This window comes from Rhinoderma darwinii, chromosome 11, assembly GCF_050947455.1.
Source record: "Rhinoderma darwinii isolate aRhiDar2 chromosome 11, aRhiDar2.hap1, whole genome shotgun sequence".
NCBI classification, from domain to species: Eukaryota; Metazoa; Chordata; class Amphibia; order Anura; family Rhinodermatidae; genus Rhinoderma; species Rhinoderma darwinii.
This window is the reverse complement of record NC_134697.1, coordinates 98,021,618-98,036,523: the sequence shown is the minus strand read 5'-3', so window position 1 is coordinate 98,036,523 and position 14,906 is coordinate 98,021,618. Positions and strand designations below refer to the sequence as shown.

The 14,906-nt window shown below is 47.0% G+C and overlaps 1 protein-coding gene across 1 annotated transcript in view; it reads left to right on the top strand.

Moving 5' to 3' along the window:
• Nucleotides 1–14,906, top strand: part of LOC142663093 (uncharacterized) — an 81,950-nt gene that overhangs the window by 49,947 nt on the left and 17,097 nt on the right. Inside the window, exon 8 of the mRNA XM_075841396.1 lies at nt 1,473–1,894. Coding sequence (XP_075697511.1) covers nt 1,473–1,894 — 422 coding nt within the window. The remainder of the gene's footprint in view (nt 1–1,472; nt 1,895–14,906) is intronic.

Genomic DNA, 14,906 nt, shown 5'->3' with positions numbered 1-14,906 from the left:
TGATGTTAAAAAGGAAATGTACTCAACTCCTGTAATGGCTATACCACTAGCAACTTAGGGCCCTTGTACATGGGCCAATGATGGGACAAACGAGCGTTCATATGAGCGATCATTCCAGATCAGCTGATGCTCGTTCATTGGCTGATCGTATCATTTATGCTGCACAAATTATTATCGTTGTCTGCAGCACCTCTCCCGGTGTAAATGGAAATGCATGAAGACGAGCAATCGTAACGATCGCTCGACCGCATTCATAGGTCCTTGTAAACTTTTACGGACAGACTGCTGTACGTGATCCTATCAATTTGTCACAACAGGGAAAGAAATAATGATTGTGGTAATTGTAAGAGGAATGTTTGTCTTGTGCGGGAAGCTTTTCAGTATGGTTACATTCTAAACTGAAGTTTTTCATGTCCGAGGTGCAGCCGTGCGGGACGCGTTGTCACGGATCTCGCATAGACTAGATTCGAATGGAGCGATGCGTGACACGAAGTAAAATAGTACTCTGTTGAAACCGTTCGTGTGAACGGCCCCATTGAAATACATGAGTCCGTGCGACGGCCGTTGTTTTAACGGACGTGATACACACTCGTCTGAATGAGCCCTAAGGCTTCGTTCACACCTGCGTTGTGACATTCCGTTGTTTTGCTCCGTCAGAGAAGCAGAACAAGAGAATAACGGAAGCAAAGATTCCGTTGCACAACAGATGCCGCCGGTGGCCGACTGAACCCATTGACCTTTATAGCTTGTGCTATTGTCTTCGGTTAATCCCTGCCGGATCTGCGATGGAGGCCCCTAACGAAGATGTGAACGAAGCCTAAGAATGCTATGATATAGATAGATAGATAGATAAAAACTTTACTAATCCCACAAGGGAACGATCAGACAGACATATTACATCGTGATATCGCCGTCAGCAGATAGGAGCATTTAAAAATGTCATGTGTGCGCCTAAACTGTAGCCCTACGCCTAGCCTCCATAATACCACATGATGGATGAGACATTCGATACAATAGTTTCCATTTTCTTTGCGACTCTTTTACATATCAACTATTCAAACTCTGGTACAGCCACTCTTATAATTGCGCTTGACCTGCGGATTACCTTATTCAGCCTATTAACCTCGGCTTTCTGAATGTTGCCACCCCTACACTAAAAACGATGATGCTCGAGACCACCGTATCATAAAACATATGCAACATTTTGTTGCAAACATTAAAATGATCCGAGCTTCCGACGAAAATGTAACCTACTCGTCGCCTTTCCGATAAACCACATCTGTGTTCTCGATCCAATTCAACTTCTGGTCGAGTTGTGTACCTAAATATTTATAAAATTCCACTTGTTCCGCCTCCCGATCTAAAATATCAACTGGCACCACCTCCTATTTTCTACGCAAATCAACCATCATGATTTATACGCTATGCTTTGTAAAAACAGAAAATAATGATTTATTTTTTTTCCCCGGCAGATGACTTCACAAAGGACTTGAAGAAACGACATTTTTTACCTTCAAATTATGGAACCGAAGAAACTATCGGCCATGATAAATCTGAGAAACCACTTGTTAACCCAAATATATCCTTCGTTCTTCCCAGCAGAGAACTATCATCTGATCATTGTAATCAAAAGAAATCCTCGCTTGATCAAAGTGTAGGTCTCCGCAGAAGTAAAATATTTCCATGCTCCGAATGCGGTAAACTTTTTAAACACAACTCAAGTCTTTCTATACACAAAAGAACTCACAACGATGAGCGGCCATATTCATGTTCCGAATGTGGGAAATGCTTTACCCAAAAATCAGTTCTTGTTGAACATGAAAGAATTCACACGGGGGAGAAACCATTCTCTTGTTTGGAATGTGGGAAATGTTTTGCCCAGAAATCAGCTCTCGTTAAACATGGGAGAACTCACACAGGGGAGAAGCCATATCCATGTTTGGAATGTGGGAAATGTTTTACTCAGAAATCTTCCCTTGTTAAACATCAGAGAAGTCACGCAGGACACAAGCCGTTTTCATGCTTGGAATGTGGGAAATGTTTTACCCATAAATCGGATATTATGAGGCATGAGAGAACTCACACGGGGGAGAAGCCGTTTTCATGTTCTGATTGTAGGAAATATTTTACCCATAAATTAGATTTTATAAACCATCAGAGAATCCACAAAGGAGAGAAGCCATACTCATGTTTGTAGTAGGGCAAATGTTTAACCCCGGATTAAGATCTTGTTGAACAATAGAAAATTCAGAGACGTGAAGCAATTTTCATGTTTTGAATGTGGGAAATGTTGGAGAATTCTTGTAAAAAGAGAATCTGTCAATAAAATAAAATATTTGTATGTATTTGCGTCAACTATTAGATAATGATCTTGTAAAGGATTTTTACATGCTAGGGCCTTATGTACACGACCGTGCTTTTGAGGCCATAATTTATCCGCATTTTTGCTGACCCATTATTTTCAATGCATCCGGACTGTAAAAACTCAGAACATGTCATTTTATGGTCCGGATTTGCGGATTCACCACTACTGGTGAGTTGTTGTGGATCCGGGAGTCCTGATGATACACTGATGCACAACAAGGTTTTTCTGCGGTCCGATGGACCGCAACGGATCCGTAGCTTTGCGGACCGCAAAACCAATGCGGTCGTATGTATGAGGCCTAACAACTGAGTGGTCTGTCATCTAATCTCAAGGTTGACTGAGCGGAGAACCCCTCTCTATGGGGTCCATATGCCGTAATAGGACATATGAACAGGGGTTGTCTTCATGAGACAACCCCTTTAACACTGCCTCGAACTTAAACCTCAGTCACTGATGCTCATATAACATGTAAGTCTCCACTTCTACTGGTAACCCAAAGAATTATAGTTCTTATTGTGTGTCAGTAAGCTGTCAGGTTGCTCAGTGTTATCCCAAATTAATTAACCCTTTTGTGACCAAGGATCATCAATGCGTTTTGGAATAATGTATTCTAAAATGCGAATATTTTATTCATATTTCAGAGTCTACTGAAATATTTTGTTTTCTTTTTTTTATGGGACATATATTGGTCTTTTTACTATAGTATTAAAAATGTGAACACAATTTTTCCGGTTTGTCGCCATTATATGGGAAAAATCCAAGTTGGACACAGTCCTAGAAGATTTTAGTCCGACAGGACAATCGGGGCACTTGCAATTCAACCCCTAAAATAAAAAAAATACCACACTCGCCCACCCTTGGTCTTTCGTAGCTACATGTCCCTGCCGGCCTCCTGGGACGACGTAGGTTTGTCCTATGTGAACACTGCAGCCTGTGATTGGCTGCGGCAGTCACATGGGACAAAATGATGTAATTTCAGGAGGCCGGCAGGGACACGTCGCTCTGGGAGATCAGAGAAGATAATGAGTGTTATTTTTTGTTTTTTTTTTAGTCCCCTCTTTTTTTTATCTAATCTGATATTTTGCTGATTCGTGCACTGCGCACCCAAAAAAATTCGGATTTCGGCCGATCCAAATCTTTTGGAAAATTTGGACCGGATATGATTTGTGGCAAATTTGTTCGCTCATCTCTAATAACTAGTTACATTTACCACACACCATAAACCTTGCAGCGATAGGCATGCAATCGGCAGCGGCATACACAGACTGGGATAGAGCACTGCACCCAACACACGTTTCGTCCAGGGATAACACATCACAGGCTACAGCATATATTAAAACAAGAACTGTCCAATTGAATCGCAAAAAAAACAAAAGATATTATGATGAGTAACTACCTGGTGGCCACATCCCGGGACACGAGAGACGCGACAGCTTGAGAACGTCCGCAGGACATAATCTGTGGGTGCCTGAAACTTAGCAGCGTGAACACGTAATGAACTCTGTACAGGTAGGTAAAGTAGCCAGGTGCAAATATTTTTGGGTTATTGGCAAGTGCAAAACAAGGGGACATAGATTATTTTTTTGTGGCATTCTGAATAGGCCATCTATTCTTGGAAGGGTACATAAAGGGGTTTTCCAGTCCCTAAAACTGGATGGCCATCAATATCTGATCAGTAAGGGTCCGACTTCCGGGACCATCGCCGATCAGTGAAGGGGCCGCGGCACTTGTACGAGTGCCGAGATCTAATATTCATGGCCTGTCCTAAGGATAAACCATCATTTTTGAAGTCCTGGATAACCTCTTTAAAAGTAGTGCAATTTTTTTCTAAGTTCACATTACAAAGCAACATTCAAACTGAAAACGTGAACCGTTTTCAATATTTCTTTAATCCCTTCCCGATATCCACCGTATATATGGCGTAGGCCGCGAGGGACAGTATGGAGCAGGCTCACAGGCTGAGCCCACCACATAACATGCGCGTGTTGGCTGTATGTTCTAGCCGACACTAAAGTGCAACTAGCAGGATAATAGATTACTACGTTTCCGCCAGTTTAACCCCTTAGATGCTGCGGTCAATAGTGATTGCGGAATTGAAGTCGTTAGAAAGAGGAGTAAATGGAGGAATCGCTATTTTTTCCCATTTCACCGCACAAAGAAATGTTTTCCCGTGTCCCAGCACATTATATGGTACAATAAATGATTCCGTGAAAAACTACAACTCATCCCGCAAAAAATAAGCCCTCAGGGGTATATCGTTGAAAAAATTAAAACGTTATGGCTTTTGGAGAGTGGTGAGAAAATAACAAAAATGAAAGATGGCTGCGGAGGGAAGGACAGCTCAGACTGCTGACATCGGGCGGGGAGAGACACTGCTTCACACCGGAACCGAGAACTGCTGAGGCAACGGTCCAACACCCGGCCGATACAGTGCACGGGGAAAGTGATGTAGACAAAGGGAAAAAGAGAAAAGTTTACTATCTGACCTCTGGTGATCCCTCTTCTCATTCTCCTCTAAAGTTGATGGGGACGTGTCTGCGCCAAACCACAGAGCACAGCACGAAGGAGCAGAGGGATCTCCTATACTCCCCCCATGGGAACGGGGTTAGGTGAGTATTTTTTTTTGTTAGGCACTCTAAAAGCATTTTACTGGGTATGAGGACACTATAGGGGCATTATACTGTGTGGAGGACAGTTATGGGGGCATTATACTGTGTGGAGGACAGTTATGGGGGCATTATACTGTGTGGAGGGCAGTTATGGGGGCATTATACTGTGTGGGGGCAGTTATGGGGGCATTATACTGTGTGGAGGCAGTTATGGGGACATTATACTGTGTGAGGACAGTTATGGGGGCATTATACTGTGTGGAGGGCAGTTATGGGGGCATTATACTGTGTGGAGGGCAGTTATGGGGACATTATACTGTGTGGAGGGCAGTTATGGGGCCATTATACTGTGTGGAGGCAGTTATGGGAGCATTATACTGTGTGGAGGGCAGTTATGAGGGCATTATACTGTGTGGAGGCAGTTATGAGGGCATTATACTGTGTGGAGGGCAGTTATGGGAGCATTATACTGTGTGGAGGGCAGTTATGGGGACATTATATTGTGTGGAGGCAGTTATGGGGGATTATACTGTGTGGAGGCAGTTATGGGGGCATTATACTGTGTGGAGGGCAGTTATGGGGGCATTATACTGTGTGGAGGACAGTTATGGGGGCATTATACTGTGTGGAGGACAGTTATGGGGGCATTATACTGTGTGGAGGCAGTTATGGGGGATTATACTGTGTGGAGGCAGTTATGGGGGCATTATACTGTGTGGAGGGCAGTTATGGGGGCATTATACTGTGTGGAGGCACTATAGGGGCATTATACTGTGTGGAGGACAGTTATGAGGGCATTATATTGTGTGGAGGCACTTATGGGGGCATTATACTGTGTGGAGGCAGTTATGGGGGATTATACTGTGTGGAGGGCAGTTATGGGGGCATTATACTGTGTGGAGGGCAGTTATGGGGGCATTATACTGTGTGGAGGGCAGTTATGGGGGCATTATACTGTGTGGAGGCAGTTATGGGAGCATTATACTGTGTGGAGGGCAGTTATGAGGGCATTATACTGTGTGGAGGCAGTTATGAGGGCATTATACTGTGTGGAGGCAGTTATGGGGTCATTATACTGTGTGGAGAGCAGTTATGGGGACATTATACTGTGTGAAGGCAGTTATGGGGGCACTATACTGTGTGGAGGGCAGTTATGGGGGCATTATACTGTGTGGAGGCAGTTATGGGGGCATTATACTGTGTGGAGGCAGTTATGGGAGCATTATACTGTGTGGAGGACAGTTATGGGGCATTATACTGTGTGGAGGCAGTTATGGGGCATTATACTGTGTGGAGGGCAGTTATGGGGGCATTATACTGTGTGGAGGGCAGTTATGGGGGCATTATACTGTGTGGAGAGCAGTTATGGGGGCATTATACTGTGTGGAGGCAGTTATGGGGGCATTATACTGTGTGGAGGCAGTTATGGGAGCATTATACTGTGTGGGGGCAGTTATGGGGGCATTATACTGTGTGGGGGCAGTTATGGGGGCATTATACTGTGTGGAGGCAGTTATGGGGGCATTATACTGTGTGGAGGGCAGTTATGGGGGCATTATACTGTGTGGAGGGCAGTTATGGGGACATTATATTGTGTGGAGGACAGTTATGGGGGCATTATACTGTGTGGGGGACAGTTATGGGGGCATTATACTGTGTGGAGGCAGTTATGGGGGCATTATACTGTGTGGAGGGCAGTTATGGGGGCATTATACTGTGTGGAGGGCAGTTATGGGGACATTATATTGTGTGGAGGACAGTTATGGGGGCATTATACTGTGTGGGGGACAGTTATGGGGACATTATACTGTGTGGAGGACAGTTATGGGGGCATTATACTGTGTGGAGGCAGTTATGGGGGATTATACTGTGTGGAGGCAGTTATGGGGGCATTATACTGTGTGGAGGGCAGTTATGGGGGCATTATACTGTGTGGAGGCACTATAGGGGCATTATACTGTGTGGAGGACAGTTATGAGGGCATTATATTGTGTGGAGGCACTTATGGGGGCATTATACTGTGTGGAGGCAGTTATGGGGGATTATACTGTGTGGAGGGCAGTTATGGGGGCATTATACTGTGTGGAGGGCAGTTATGGGGGCATTATACTGTGTGGGGGCAGTTATGGGGGCATTATACTGTGTGGAGGCAGTTATGGGGGATTATACTGTGTGGAGGCAGTTATGGGGGCATTATACTGTGTGGAGGCAGTTATGGGGGCATTATACTGTGTGGAGGGCAGTTATGGGGGCATTATACTGTGTGGAGGCAGTTATGGGAGCATTATACTGTGTGGAGGGCAGTTATGAGGGCATTATACTGTGTGGAGGCAGTTATGAGGGCATTATACTGTGTGGAGGCAGTTATGAGGGCATTATACTGTGTGGAGGCAGTTATGGGGGCACTATACTGTGTGGAGGGCAGTTATGGGGGCATTATACTGTGTGGGGGCAGTTATGGAGGCATTATACTGTGTGGAGGCAGTTATGGGGGCATTATACTGTGTGGAGGACAGTTATGGGGGCATTATACTGTGTGGAGGACAGTTATGGGGGCATTATACTGTGTGGAGGCAGTTATGAGGGCATTATACTGTGTGGAGGCAGTTATGGGGGCATTATACTGTGTGGAGGCAGTTATGGGGGCATTATACTGTGTGGAGGCAGTTATGGGGGCATTATACTGTGTGGAGGCAGTTATGGAGGCATTATACTGTGTGGAGGCAGTTATGGGGGCATTATACTGTGTGGAGGCAGTTATGGGAGCATTATACTGTGTGGGGGCAGTTATGGGGGCATTATACTGTGTGGGGGCAGTTATGGGGGCATTATACTGTGGAGGCAGTTATGGGGGCATTATACTGTGTGGAGGGCAGTTATGGGGGCATTATACTGTGTGGAGGGCAGTTATGGGGGCATTATACTGTGTGGAGGACAGTTATGGGAGCATTATACTGTGTGGAGGGCAGTTATGGGGACATTATACTGTGGGGGGGGCAGTTATGGGGGCATTATACTGTGTGGAGGGCAGTTATGAGGGCATTATACTGTGTGGAGGCAGTTATGGGAGCATTATACTGTGTGGAGGCAGTTATGGGAGCATTATACTGTGTGGAGGCAGTTATGGGGGCATTATACTGTGTGGGGGCAGTTATGGGGGCATTATACTGTGTGGAGGGCAGTTATGGGGGCATTATACTGTGTGGAGGCAGTTATGGGGGCATTATACTGTGTGGAGGCAGTTATGGGAGCATTATACTGTGTGGGGGCAGTTATGGGGGCATTATACTGTGTGGAGGCAGTTATGGGGGCATTATACTATGTGGAGGCAGTTATGGGGGCATTATACTGTGTGGGGGCAGTTATGGGGGCATTATACTGTGTGGGGGCAGTTATGGGGGCATTATACTGTGTGGAGGGTAGTTATGGGGGCATTATACTGTGTGGAGGCAGTTATGGGGGCATTATACTGTGTGGGGGCAGTTATGGGGGCATTATACTGTGTGGAGGCAGTTATGGGGGCATTATACTGTGTGGAGGGCAGTTATGGGGGCATTATACTGTGTGGAGGGCAGTTATGGGGGCATTATACTGTGTGGAGGACAGTTATGGGAGCATTATACTGTGTGGAGGGCAGTTATGGGGACATTATACTGTGTGGGGGGCAGTTATGGGGGCATTATACTGTGTGGAGGGCAGTTATGAGGGCATTATACTGTGTGGAGGCAGTTATGGGAGCATTATACTGTGTGGAGGCAGTTATGGGAGCATTATACTGTGTGGGGGCAGTTATGGGGGCATTATACTGTGTGGGGGCAGTTATGGGAGCATTATACTGTGTGGAGGGCAGTTATGGGGGCATTATACTGTGTGGAGGCAGTTATGGGGGCATTATACTGTGTGGAGGCAGTTATGGGAGCATTATACTGTGTGGGGGCAGTTATGGGGGCATTATACTGTGTGGAGGCAGTTATGGGGGCATTATACTATGTGGAGGCAGTTATGGGGGCATTATACTGTGTGGGGGCAGTTATGGGGGCATTATACTGTGTGGGGGCAGTTATGGGGGCATTATACTGTGTGGAGGCAGTTATGGGGGCATTATACTGTGTGGAGGGCAGTTATGGGGGCATTATACTGTGGAGGCAGTTATGGGGGCATTATACTGTGTGGAGGGCAGTTATGGGGGCATTATACTGTGTGGAGGCAGTTATGGGGGCATTATACTGTGTGGAGGGCCGTTATGAGGGCATTATACTGTGTGGAGGCAGTTATGAGGGCATTATAGTGTGTGGGAGCGCTATGGGGGCATTATAGTGTGTGGGAGCACTATGGGGGGATTATACTGTGTGGGAGCGCTATGGGGGGATTATACTGTGTGGAGGACAGTTATGGGGGCATTATACTGTGTGGAGGCAGTTATGGGGGATTATACTGTGTGGAGGCAGTTATGGGGGCATTATACTGTGTGGAGGGCAGTTATGGGGGCATTATACTGTGTGGAGGCACTATAGGGGCATTATACTGTGTGGAGGACAGTTATGAGGGCATTATATTGTGTGGAGGCACTTATGGGGGCATTATACTGTGTGGAGGCAGTTATGGGGGATTATACTGTGTGGAGGGCAGTTATGGGGGCATTATACTGTGTGGAGGGCAGTTATGGGGGCATTATACTGTGTGGGGGCAGTTATGGGGGCATTATACTGTGTGGAGGCAGTTATGGGGGATTATACTGTGTGGAGGCAGTTATGGGGGCATTATACTGTGTGGAGGCAGTTATGGGGGCATTATACTGTGTGGAGGGCAGTTATGGGGGCATTATACTGTGTGGAGGCAGTTATGGGAGCATTATACTGTGTGGAGGGCAGTTATGAGGGCATTATACTGTGTGGAGGCAGTTATGAGGGCATTATACTGTGTGGAGGCAGTTATGGGGTCATTATACTGTGTGGAGGCAGTTATGGGGGCACTATACTGTGTGGAGGGCAGTTATGGGGGCATTATACTGTGTGGGGGCAGTTATGGAGGCATTATACTGTGTGGAGGCAGTTATGGGGGCATTATACTGTGTGGAGGACAGTTATGGGGGCATTATACTGTGTGGAGGACAGTTATGGGGGCATTATACTGTGTGGAGGCAGTTATGAGGGCATTATACTGTGTGGAGGCAGTTATGGGGGCATTATACTGTGTGGAGGCAGTTATGGGGGCATTATACTGTGTGGAGGCAGTTATGGGGGCATTATACTGTGTGGAGGCAGTTATGGAGGCATTATACTGTGTGGAGGCAGTTATGGGGGCATTATACTGTGTGGAGGCAGTTATGGGAGCATTATACTGTGTGGGGGCAGTTATGGGGGCATTATACTGTGTGGGGGCAGTTATGGGGGCATTATACTGTGGAGGCAGTTATGGGGGCATTATACTGTGTGGAGGGCAGTTATGGGGGCATTATACTGTGTGGAGGGCAGTTATGGGGGCATTATACTGTGTGGAGGACAGTTATGGGAGCATTATACTGTGTGGAGGGCAGTTATGGGGACATTATACTGTGGGGGGGGCAGTTATGGGGGCATTATACTGTGTGGAGGGCAGTTATGAGGGCATTATACTGTGTGGAGGCAGTTATGGGAGCATTATACTGTGTGGAGGCAGTTATGGGAGCATTATACTGTGTGGAGGCAGTTATGGGGGCATTATACTGTGTGGGGGCAGTTATGGGGGCATTATACTGTGTGGAGGGCAGTTATGGGGGCATTATACTGTGTGGAGGCAGTTATGGGGGCATTATACTGTGTGGAGGCAGTTATGGGAGCATTATACTGTGTGGGGGCAGTTATGGGGGCATTATACTGTGTGGAGGCAGTTATGGGGGCATTATACTATGTGGAGGCAGTTATGGGGGCATTATACTGTGTGGGGGCAGTTATGGGGGCATTATACTGTGTGGGGGCAGTTATGGGGGCATTATACTGTGTGGAGGGTAGTTATGGGGGCATTATACTGTGTGGAGGCAGTTATGGGGGCATTATACTGTGTGGGGGCAGTTATGGGGGCATTATACTGTGTGGAGGCAGTTATGGGGGCATTATACTGTGTGGAGGGCAGTTATGGGGGCATTATACTGTGTGGAGGGCAGTTATGGGGGCATTATACTGTGTGGAGGACAGTTATGGGAGCATTATACTGTGTGGAGGGCAGTTATGGGGACATTATACTGTGTGGGGGGCAGTTATGGGGGCATTATACTGTGTGGAGGGCAGTTATGAGGGCATTATACTGTGTGGAGGCAGTTATGGGAGCATTATACTGTGTGGAGGCAGTTATGGGAGCATTATACTGTGTGGGGGCAGTTATGGGGGCATTATACTGTGTGGGGGCAGTTATGGGAGCATTATACTGTGTGGAGGGCAGTTATGGGGGCATTATACTGTGTGGAGGCAGTTATGGGGGCATTATACTGTGTGGAGGCAGTTATGGGAGCATTATACTGTGTGGGGGCAGTTATGGGGGCATTATACTGTGTGGAGGCAGTTATGGGGGCATTATACTATGTGGAGGCAGTTATGGGGGCATTATACTGTGTGGGGGCAGTTATGGGGGCATTATACTGTGTGGGGGCAGTTATGGGGGCATTATACTGTGTGGAGGCAGTTATGGGGGCATTATACTGTGTGGAGGGCAGTTATGGGGGCATTATACTGTGGAGGCAGTTATGGGGGCATTATACTGTGTGGAGGGCAGTTATGGGGGCATTATACTGTGTGGAGGCAGTTATGGGGGCATTATACTGTGTGGAGGGCCGTTATGAGGGCATTATACTGTGTGGAGGCAGTTATGAGGGCATTATAGTGTGTGGGAGCGCTATGGGGGCATTATAGTGTGTGGGAGCACTATGGGGGGATTATACTGTGTGGGAGCGCTATGGGGGGATTATACTGTGTGGAGGCAGTTATGGGGGCATTATACTGTGTGGAGAGCAGTTATGGGGACATTATACTGTGTGGAGGCAGTTATGGGGGCACTATACTGTGTGGAGGGCAGTTATGGGGGCATTATACTGTGTGGAGGCAGTTATGGGGGCATTATACTGTGTGGAGGCAGTTATGGGAGCATTATACTGTGTGGGGGCAGTTATGGGGGCATTATACTGTGTGGGGGCAGTTATGGGGGCATTATACTGTGGAGGCAGTTATGGGGGCATTATACTGTGTGGAGGGCAGTTATGGGGGCATTATACTGTGTGGAGGGCAGTTATGGGGGCATTATACTGTGTGGAGGGCAGTTATGGGGGCATTATACTGTGTGGAGGACAGTTATGGGAGCATTATACTGTGTGGAGGGCAGTTATGGGGACATTATACTGTGGGGGGGGCAGTTATGGGGGCATTATACTGTGTGGAGGGCAGTTATGAGGGCATTATACTGTGTGGAGGCAGTTATGGGAGCATTATACTGTGTGGAGGCAGTTATGGGAGCATTATACTGTGTGGAGGCAGTTATGGGGGCATTATACTGTGTGGGGGCAGTTATGGGGGCATTATACTGTGTGGAGGGCAGTTATGGGGGCATTATACTGTGTGGAGGCAGTTATGGGGGCATTATACTGTGTGGAGGCAGTTATGGGAGCATTATACTGTGTGGGGGCAGTTATGGGGGCATTATACTGTGTGGAGGCAGTTATGGGGGCATTATACTATGTGGAGGCAGTTATGGGGGCATTATACTGTGTGGGGGCAGTTATGGGGGCATTATACTGTGTGGGGGCAGTTATGGGGGCATTATACTGTGTGGAGGGTAGTTATGGGGGCATTATACTGTGTGGAGGCAGTTATGGGGGCATTATACTGTGTGGGGGCAGTTATGGGGGCATTATACTGTGTGGAGGCAGTTATGGGGGCATTATACTGTGTGGAGGGCAGTTATGGGGGCATTATACTGTGTGGAGGCAGTTATGGGAGCATTATACTGTGTGGGGGCAGTTATGGGGGCATTATACTGTGTGGAGGCAGTTATGGGGGCATTATACTATGTGGAGGCAGTTATGGGGGCATTATACTGTGTGGGGGCAGTTATGGGGGCATTATACTGTGTGGGGGCAGTTATGGGGGCATTATACTGTGTGGAGGCAGTTATGGGGGCATTATACTGTGTGGAGGGCAGTTATGGGGGCATTATACTGTGGAGGCAGTTATGGGGGCATTATACTGTGTGGAGGGCAGTTATGGGGGCATTATACTGTGTGGAGGCAGTTATGGGGGCATTATACTGTGTGGAGGGCCGTTATGAGGGCATTATACTGTGTGGAGGCAGTTATGAGGGCATTATACTGTGTGGAGGCAGTTATGGGGGCATTATACTATGTGGAGGCAGTTATGGGGGCATTATACTGTGTGGGGGCAGTTATGGGGGCATTATACTGTGTGGGGGCAGTTATGGGGGCATTATACTGTGTGGAGGCAGTTATGGGGGCATTATACTGTGTGGAGGGCAGTTATGGGGGCATTATACTGTGGAGGCAGTTATGGGGGCATTATACTGTGTGGAGGGCAGTTATGGGGGCATTATACTGTGTGGAGGCAGTTATGGGGGCATTATACTGTGTGGAGGGCCGTTATGAGGGCATTATACTGTGTGGAGGCAGTTATGAGGGCATTATAGTGTGTGGGAGCGCTATGGGGGCATTATAGTGTGTGGGAGCACTATGGGGGGATTATACTGTGTGGGAGCGCTATGGGGGGATTATACTGTGTGGAGGCAGTTATGGGGGCATTATACTGTGTGGAGAGCACTATGAGGGGATTATACTGTGCGGGGGCACTATGAGGGGATTATACTGTGCGGGGGCACTATGAGGGCATTATACTGTGTGGGGGCACTATGAGGGCATTATACTGTGTGGAGGCACTATGAGGGCATTATGCTGTGTGGGGGCAGTTATGAGGGCATTATACTGTGTGGGGGCACTATGAGGGCATTATACTGTGTGGGGGCACTATGAGGGCATTATACTGTATGGGGACATTATACTGTGTTGGGGGCACTATGAGGACATTATATTGTGTGTGGTAAGTACTATGGGAGCGTTATACGTGAATGTTGGGAGGCATGGGTGTAAGAAATAAGAAAAAATGCTGGAAATCGCTTTTTCATTAAGTCACGGTGCAAAAATTACACAGCAACTTATTTGTTCCTCCAAACTGCGCGTGGTAAAATAAAATTCCTACCATATCAAACACGGCCTCGTATAGCCACATCAATGAAGAAATAAAAGTTATGGCTGCTGAAAGGCAGAGGCAAAAAACGGACAAATTTAGCTGGTCATTAAGGGGTTAACATGTGATCGGTGAAGGTCTGACATGCCGCACCCCTAACGATCAGCTGTTTACCCAGAAATAGCGCTAAATATTTGGTTGTGGCCGTCACTGGTACTGCAACACAAAGCTGCTCCTTAATATTATAGTCCTAGAAAGGAAACCCCCTATAAATAAATAAATCAAATCCGAAAGAAGAAAATGAAGATAAACCTCAATAATCCAGCACAAAATGTTCTTTTACTATCGCCTAAACACTAATGACGTCACTACAAATGGCGTATGAGGAATAGGCGTGTCTAATCTGCGCATCCTCCATGTTTCCTGTGTTTTCCTCTGTGAGTTTGGCCACAACAAAATGGTCGCCGCTGTCGTCACCCTCAAAATACCAGCAGATAAAGCACTGGAGTCCTAGAAGCGTTATTCCCTGCGGAGACGTCGCGGCCACATATTTTATTCGGTCTGAGCGGAGTGAGCCAATCATGTACTAATAACAAGTCATGTGATGTACAGCGCTATAGACGTGTAGTGACACTATACAGACGGGCGGATGGATTACTTCCGGGGTGAGTGATGCGGTTAAATATGTGTCACCTGTGTGATTGTGCCCCGAGT